Source organism: Sapajus apella, unplaced genomic scaffold, assembly GCF_009761245.1.
Source record: "Sapajus apella isolate SASKATOON/1434 unplaced genomic scaffold, GSC_monkey_1.0 scaffold159, whole genome shotgun sequence".
Classification (NCBI taxonomy): Eukaryota; Metazoa; Chordata; class Mammalia; order Primates; family Cebidae; genus Sapajus; species Sapajus apella.
Genome location: NW_022437099.1, coordinates 1,416,229 through 1,424,978, shown reverse-complemented (window position 1 = coordinate 1,424,978; position 8,750 = coordinate 1,416,229). Strand labels below are relative to the sequence as shown.

General features: G+C 52.3%; 1 protein-coding gene across 1 annotated transcript in view; it reads right to left on the bottom strand.

Annotated features, from left to right (window-relative positions):
* The window catches only part of TECPR1 (tectonin beta-propeller repeat containing 1), a 33,595-nt gene extending 25,091 nt beyond the window's left edge, over positions 1-8,504 (bottom strand). Inside the window, 5 exon segments of the mRNA XM_032266523.1 lie at positions 84-435; positions 662-844; positions 1,587-1,830; positions 7,649-7,801; positions 8,385-8,504. Coding sequence (XP_032122414.1) covers positions 84-435; positions 662-844; positions 1,587-1,811 — 760 coding nt within the window. The 5' untranslated portion in view covers positions 1,812-1,830; positions 7,649-7,801; positions 8,385-8,504.
* Positions 8,505-8,750: the final 246 nt, after the last annotated feature.

Sequence of the window (8,750 nt, the reverse complement as noted above, 5' to 3'; positions counted from 1 at the left end):
GTGCCTCCCTTGGCTGAGGGGGAGGACAAAGTGCCAGACAGAGGCTTGGCTGGGGACAGAGCAGCTTGAACACCAGGGTCAGGGCAGGTTATGTGCTGTCCTGGGCCTGGCCTGGCTCTCTGGATGACCATCTCCCAAGTAAAGGGACATGCAGTGCTGTGGTGTTCCTGGGACAGGAAACAGCTCACAGGCCAGGTCCTGGGATGGGTGTGGTGTCCCCTGGTGCGCAGGTGGGAACGGTGGAGAGGAGGCTGTATGTGACAGTCTGTCCTGGCCCTGTCCTGCCCCCAAACCACATTCAGGCACAAAGACCTTGGCCCAGATGTCCCGGGACTTGTATCTCCTGTACCGGATCCACTTCCGGCGCCGCACACAAGAATTCCACTTCTTGTCCCTCGTGTAGGTGGCGGGAAAGTCGATGGCGTACGTCCACCCCTGAAACACCAAGGCAGGGGCTCTCAGGCTCTGCGGGGAAGGCATTTGAAGAGCTGGGGAAGGTGGGGAGGGAGGGCGCGGCCTGAAGCACCCAAGCTCCCATCCCGCCACAGCAAGCAGAGCTCAGGCACCACAGGGTGCAGGGACAGAAACATGGTGGGGACAGGTGGGGTCCCAGGAGCCCCCTCCCCACAGGGCAGTCACGGGGGGTACCAAGTTCACCTACCCCTTTCTCGGTGGGTTCCCCTCCAAAGTTCTCATCCACGTACCAGTCGGACTCCCACTCCCAGTGCGGCGAGGGCAGAGCCACCCCATCCAGCGGCCGGTGCTGGAGCCCACTCACGTCACTCCACAGCCAGCGGTCACTCAGCAGGAGCTTCTCACAGAAGCCGCCCACGGGATTCCAGCGCTGAAGGCCAGGGACATAGGGGTGGCCTTCGACCCAAGCCTGCTGGCTGGGAACCCAGGCAGGCCGGGCATCTCCAGGGCCAGCTGACCCTGACCAGGCCCCCTCATTGATCTCCAGAATAGGAAGTGAGCAGAGAGCCTACAGGGGATCCAGTGACTGGGGACCCCCATGCCTCTTCATCACGAGCCAGCAAATACATCAGCACGGCCCCAAAGGGCAAAGAACCCCCCTGCCAGACATTGGAGGGCACACCTTGTCCTGGGCTCCCGGAAACCACTGGAGCCTGTCCTGCTGAGGACCTGGCCAGCCTGCTTTGGTAAGGACACAATGGTGGCTTCAGCCTCAAAGACCCTGGATGCTCTGCAACTTGGATTTTTTCAGGGGACACAGGAGGACAGGGTCTTGCTCTGTTGCCCAGGCTGGAGTGCTGGGCAGGATTATTGCTTACTGCAGCCTTGATCTCCCAGGCTCAAGCGATCCTCCCACCTCAGCCTCCTGAGTAGTTGGGACTACAGGTGCATGTTACCACGCCCAGCTAATTTTTGTATTTTTAGTGGAGACGAGGTTTCACCATATTGGCCAGGCTGGTCTCGAACTCCTGACCTCATGATCCGCCTGCCTTGGCCTCCCAAAGTGCTGGAATTACAGGTGTGAGCCACCACGCCCGGACTGTGGTTCATCATTTTAACCAATAACCCAGCAAAATGACCCACTCAGCAACTCTAACCATGAGGGACGCTACCTGATTCTCATAGGCCTCCTCACGGCGGCGGATGGGGACATCGCTGGCACACACGTACACGTAGACCTGGTTGTCACAGGCAATGCCCCAGCAGCACTGCGTGGTGGCGCTAACACGCTTGAACTCCAGCTGGGCGTCCTTGCACAGCTCCCAGTACTGGCCAGCTGTGGACAGCGTGTACACTCTCCCGAAGAGGTCCACTGCCCACAGTACTGAGTTGGGCATGGTGGCAGCTAGAGGTAGCCTGTGGCAGGAGGATGAGGGTCAGTATCCAGGATCCCAGCCCAGGGGAAATCAGAGTCAAGTGAAACCACAGATCCCAGCCCAGGGACATCAGAGTCAAGTGATTCTCCTGCCTTGGCCTCCCAAAGTGCTGGGATTACAGGCGTGAACCACCGTACACGGCCTCTTCTTTGTTTTTGAAAGAATTTTAAAAAATAGATCACTTGAGGTTAGGCATTCAAGGCTTCTTTTTATTACTATTATTTTTAGAAACATTATTATTATTATTATTTTTTAGAGATAGGGTTTCTCCATGTTGGTCAGGTTGGTCTCAAACTCCCGACCTCAGGTGATCCTCCCACCTCGGACTCCCAAAGTGCTGGGATTACAGGCGTGAGTCACTGTGCCCGGCCTAACCATGGAGACTTCTAATGTGACTATTACTTGTGCTTTTGTTAATTTATTTTAATTTTTAAATTTTTTTAGGAGACAGAGTCTTGCTCTATCATCCAGAGTGGAGTGCAACGGTGCAATCTCTGCTCACTGTAACGTCCACTGTAACCTCAAATGATTCTCCTGCCTCAGCTCCCCCAGTAGCTGGGACTACAGGTGCACACTACCATGCCTGGCTAATTTTTGTATTTTTAGTAGAGATGTGATTTCACCATTTGGCCAAGCTGGTCTCAAACTCCTGATCTCAGGTGATCCTCCTGCCTTGGCCACCCAAAGTGCTGGGATTACAGGTGTGAACCACCGTACCTGGCCTCTTCTTTGTTTTTGAAAGAATTTTAAAAAATATATCACTTGAGGTCAGGAGTTCAAGACCAGCCTGGCCAACATGGTCAAACCTCATCTCTACTACTAAAAATACAAAAATTAGCTAGGCATGGTGGTGCATGCCTGTAGTCTCAGCTACTCAGGAGGCTGAGGCAGGAGAATGGCTTGAACCCGGGAGATGGAGGTTGCAGTGAGCCGAGACAGTGCCACTCCACTGCAGCCTGGGCAACAGAGTAAGACTCTGTCTGAGAAAAAAGAATTTAAAAAGTAGAGAGAGGGTCTCACTTGGATGCCCAGGCTAGAGTGCAGTGGTTTGATCACAGCTCGTTGTGGCCTTGAACTCCTGGGCTCTAGTGATCCTTCTGCTTCAGCCTTCCGAGTAGCTGGGACAATAGGCATGCGCCACCATACCCAGCTAATTCTAAAAAATCTTTTGTAGAGACAGACTCTCACTATGTTGCCCAAGCTGGTCTCAAACTCCTGACCTCAAGCAATCCTTCCATCTTGGCCTCTCAAACGGCTGGCCAGATCTTGAGTCACCTCCCAGACTTGAGTCACCACACCTGGCCAGATCTTTGTTTTCAAAAGAATCAATGAAAGCTTACAGATTTAGTCAAATCTCAAAAGATTTAACTACCCCACTGCCTCCCCAGGCGCCCTTTCCCCAGTGGGCAGGTCTCCTTCCCCTATGTTGACCTCTATCTGGGCATGCTGAGGGCATTTACACAGGCCTGGCATTCTAGCCATAGCCAATGTGACCATGTGAATTTAAGGACATAGAGGTATTCTCTTTATGCCCCCTCAGTGACTCCCTCCTCTTCCCCAGGCTCTCTTCTTCTGCCATTCTCTACTCCTTTCTTTCTTCTTTTCTTCTCTTTTACTTTTATTTTTTAGAGAGAGGGTCTTGCTCTGTTGCTCATGCTAGAGTGCAGTGGTGCAGTCATAGCTCACTATAGCCTTGAACTCCTGAGCTCAAGCCATCCTCCTGCCTCAGCCTCCTGTGTGGATGGGACTACAGGCATGTGCCACTATACCTGGCTAATTTTTAAATTTTTTTGTAGAGATGGGCTCTTGCTAGGTTGCCCAGGCTGGTCTGGAACTCCTGGCCTCAAGTAATCCTCCCACCTTGGCCTCCTGAAGCGCTGGGATTACAGGTGTGAGCCAATGCACCCAGCTTTTTCTTTCCTCCTTCTCTGTGCTTTGCAGGCATAGCCAAGGCTATTCTAAGCTCTGCCACTGGCCATGCCTGGCCCCACCTCCAAGGCCAATAGTGCTGTTGCTCTCATGGGTGCCCTTCCTGGGGCCCTGACTCCTGGTAGGAACAGTCTTTACACTGTGGCAGGGCCACATGGCTAGATGCAACGTAGCCAAACACAGAGCTACAGGATGAAGCCACAGGGGCCGTCGCAGGAGAAGCTCTGCCCAACAGGACGGCTCCCAGATCCAACCCAGGACACTGCCCCGGGGCCTGAAGAGAGGAAAGTACCTACAGATGAAGACACAACCAGTCTGACTTAAAAACCAGAGCAATAGGAGACAGGCAGGGTTTATTTAGGTGCCTGGAGGCTGGGCCTGCGTTCCTGCAGCATGCCAGAGCCATGCGGGTGCTCCAGATGGCTGGGTGACTGTGACGATGGCATGAGACAGAAGTACATCTGAAAATAGAGCAGCTGCCACCCACCAAAAAAAAAAAAAAAAAAAAAAAGGCTAGGCACAGTGGCTCTCACCTGTGATCCCAGCACTGGGAGGTTGAGGTGGATGGATCACCTGAGGCCAAGTTCCAGACCAGTGTGGCCCACATGGTGAGACCCTGTCTCTACTAAAAAAATGCAAAAATTAGCCGAGTGCAGTGGCACATACCTGTAATTCTAGCCAAGCCACTGCACTACAGTCTGGGCGACAAAGTGAGACTCTGTCTCAAAAAAAAGAAAATTGATTCTTTGGGTAAAAGGTTTATCTTTTTTTTTTTTTTTTTTTTTTGAGACAGAGTCTTCCTCTGTTTCCTAGGCTGGCATGATGGTGCCACCTCGGCTCACTGCAACTTCCGCCTTCTGGGTTCAAGTGATTCTCCTACCTCAGCCTCCCAAGTAGCTGACAGACCTTCGCAGCACCACATCTGGCCCATTTTTGTATTTTTAGAGACAGGGTTTCGCCATGTTGGCCAGGCTGGTCTCGAACTCCTGACCTCCGGTGATCCATCCACCTCAGCCTCCCAAAGTGGTGGGATTACAGGTGTGAGGCCCCACCTCTGGCCAGGACAAGACATATCTTACAAACACCAAGCAGACAGAATGCAGGCTGAGAAGGATGTGAGAGAGAGGATGAGAAACGGGAAGATAGGAAGCAGAACAAAAGCTCAGCTCTGGGAAATTCCCGTAACAGGAAGGGGAGGAGAAAAACAGGAGGGAGACGCCCAGCAGAATGGAGTGAGCACAAGCAGTAACAACCCCTCGCAGAGTGGCCACCCCAGGGCACCAAGGCCCGTCAAACATACGAATATCGGAACACCAGCCTTCTGGCACCATTTGAAACTGGCATCTGTGTCCAGGGGCCTGAGTTGGGACCCCTGGTGACCTCCAGTTACCCCTTCGTGCCTCACTAATCAGGCCTGAGGGTCCCTCTGGCATCTTCACAGTGACTAAGAGAGTTCACAGCTGCCTGGATCTCAGAATGCTGCATTCTGGTATCCTCACTTTCGCACACCACCAGAAGCTAACTAACGGCTCTGTGCCTTAACTTCCTAACCTATACAAGGCAGAATGGGGCTGGGCATGGTGGCTCATGCCTGTAATCCCAGCATCTTGGGAGGCCTAGGCGGGTGGATCGCTTGAGGTCAGGAGTTTGAGATCAGCCTGGGCAACATGGTGAAACCCCGTCTCTACTAAAAATATAAAAATTACCTAGGCGTGGTGGCATGGGCCCGTAGTCCCAGCTACTCAGAAGGCTGAGACAGGAGAATTGCTTGAACTCAGGAGCCATAGGGTGCAGTGAGCCAAGATTGTGCCACTGCTCTCTAGCCTGGGTGACAAGAGTGAAATTCCATCTAAAAAAAATAAAAAAGGCAGAATGGGATAGTAACATACATACCTATTTGTTATGAGAATTAAATGAGATAATATGGCCACAGAGCTTTTAATAAAGTGTTCAGTACCCAGCAAGAATTCAATGACTACTATTGATGTCGCTTGGCATTTTTACTTGGTATTATTTACTTTCTATTTGGCATTGTTAGTTGCCACTTCTTGTCACAGACTGCAGTTTATTTTCCATCTCTTAAAAAATTAAAAATCAGCTGGGTGCAGTGGCTCATGTCTGTAAACCCAGCACTCTGGGAGGCTGAGGTGGCTGGATCCCTTTAGCCTAGGGGTTCGAGATCAGCCTGGGCAACACGGCGAAACCCTGTCTCTACAAAAAATGCAAAAATTAGCTGGGTATGATAGTGTGCTCCTGTAGGCCCAGCTACTTGGGAGGCTGAGATGGGAGGATCACTTGAGCCTGGGAGGTCGAGGCTACAGAGAGCTGAGATCGAGAGACAGTACTCCAGCCTAGGGAGCAAAACCCTGTCTCAAAAAATAAAAATAAAAACAAAAACAAAAAAAAACCAGAAAAACAAAACCAAGTCCCTATCTGGTCTATCTTAGGCCTCTTCATTTCCATAAAAATCTCTGTACACAGTGGGTGTTGAAACAACATTTAAGGATAATCACCACTGACTTGCAACACACTGCCAACCCCCTGATCTGAGACAGAAATACTTCTCCAGGGGAAAACAAATACTATAAATAAATAACTTAAAAAGTAAGGTCATGATTGGTGGACAGATACGTGATAAGGCAAGTAAAGCGTCAATAGTAGAATCTAGCTGGTGGGATGAGGATGCTGACTGTATAATTCTTTCAACTTGGCTGTATGTGTGAAAATCTTCAATAAAATGCTGGGGGAAGATGAGGGTTTTTTTTTTTTTTTTTAATTGTCACTTTCTATAGTGTTAAATGTGTTAGTCTTCAAAAGCAGCTCAGAGGCCGGGAGCGGTGGCTCATGCCTAGAATCCCAGCTGAGATTCTAGGCTGAGGTGGGAGGATCGCTTGAGCCCAAGAATTCAAGACCAACCTAAGCAACACAGGGAGACCCCGTCTCTGCAAAAATAAAAAGTTAAAAGAAAGAAAAATTAGCTGCGTATGGTGTCTTGTGCCTGTGATCTAGCTACTTGGGAGGCTGAGGCAGGAGGATCACTTGAGCCCAGGAGTTTGAGGATACAATGAGCTATGATTGTGCCATTGCACTCCAGCCTGGGCAGCAGAGGGAGACCCTGTCTCAAAGAGGAAAACAAATGACAACAACAACAAAAAAACAAAGATAGCTCAGAATTCACTGGATAAGCAAGCAGTTTAGTTAGACTCAGCCTGCAGGTTGAGCTCAATGAAAGGAGACTTTGAATTTCCTTCAGAGAAATGACTAAGCATTCATTTCCTCATAGACACAATTGAACCTTCGGGTCAGTTAATGGAAGGAGACTCTGCTACAGTGAAAGGAAGGGGTGGGGGTTGTTGTATTTACAAACTCCCTTTAGAGTGGAGACCCAGTGACCCATCACTTCCCAGCTAAAGTTGACATCTGGTAAACATGCTTGGTCAGCCACACTTTCTTTCTGCCTCTGCCAGGAGGCTCCCCGTAGCTCCTCATGGGCCACTTTCTGCCTCTGAGCTGATCAGGCAACTTGTGCAGTGTCACTGGGTCAGAGTACTCTTGAAAGGGGGGTTGGAGCATGAAGTCCCATGATTCAGGGATCCTGGGACTTCTTTGTTTTGCAGGGTTGGAGGGACAGAGGAAAATCTTCCAAATCAGCAGGCTCTAATTCACCAAGAATTTCTACAGAATGAATGTGAGTTAACCTTCAGTTGTTCCATGAAGAAGGTCTGCTCATTCCCCCAAAGCCATCTGCCTTTCTGTAACGATTTATTCAGAGATCCTTTCAGAGACCAAAAAAAGCACCCAAGATAAGCGGGGACAGAAATGTGGTGAAGGAAAAGGCGAGGTCCCAAGAACACTCCCCAAGCACTTACTTCCTCTGAGCCTTAGAAGTCCTTCCTAAAAGGTTTCTTGCTTTTCTATTACACTGTCACTCCCAGCCGGTGTGCAAACAGAGTCGGCAATGCCTACTACCGTAGCTCGCTGGCTGCAAGGTGCAGGGGCTGCTCAAAATCGACATCGCGGTCCTAAAGGTGGGAAGCAGCAGCAGACTTTGCATGGTAGGTGATTCTTTCCTGAAGAATAGGGTCCGCCCAGCCCAGCTGGGCAGGAGGTGTCCTGAGTCTGCCTGGCCCTCAGCCAGTTCTGTACACTTGGGTGACAGGTGGGGCCCCAGCAACGCCACCAATAGCATATGTTGAAGCTCCGGGCCCTGACCATCTGCCGAAACTAATCTCATGACAAGCAGATTTGCTCCTATCAATGCCCAGGGAGAGGGCTAGGCAGGCCCCTTGCTGCGTGATTCTCGAAAACAACCAGGATCCAGCGATCCGCTTCTCCTACGGCTCCAGTCCAAAGGCTGGAGTGGGAGCGTCGCCTGCTTGGCCACTGCGCTAGCCTGTGGGCGTTCCAGGGCACGGGACGGGGGCGGCACTCTCCAGGTGTGCAGGTGAAAGGACAAGTGTTGTCCCTCCTTCCTCCCTCCCCGTGAGTGTTCAGGCAAACACAGCCTGGGGGTGGTGGGGGAGGCGGCGCGCCCAGCCCTTCCTCGCCCCAACCTATCCCACGGCTCTGGCCGCCGCTGCAGCCGGGGCGCCGCGCTGCACTCACCTGGGCCGGCGCCGGGCGAGGCGGAGTCGCGATCTTTGACTCCTTGGCTGCCTATAACCGGGCCTCCCCTCCAGGGGCCCGGGCAAGAGGGCGGGCCGGAAGCGGCATCAGGCCCCGCGCCCATTGGCCAGCCTCGCCGGGGCGCTGCGGCCTGGGCGTGCGACTGGCTGCGGCACGCCGCGTCAGAGGCTTCGAGGTCGCGCGCCCGCCCACTTCCGGGGTCGCGCCGGGTCAAGAGGCCCGAGTCGGCTGAAGCGAGTTCCGGCGTTTTCTCTGGCGGCGCTAGCCCGCGGACCGCTCGGTCGCCCTCCCGGATACGGCCTGCAGGAGTGGAGAAGGCGGTATGGACACGGCCCGCAGGCGAGG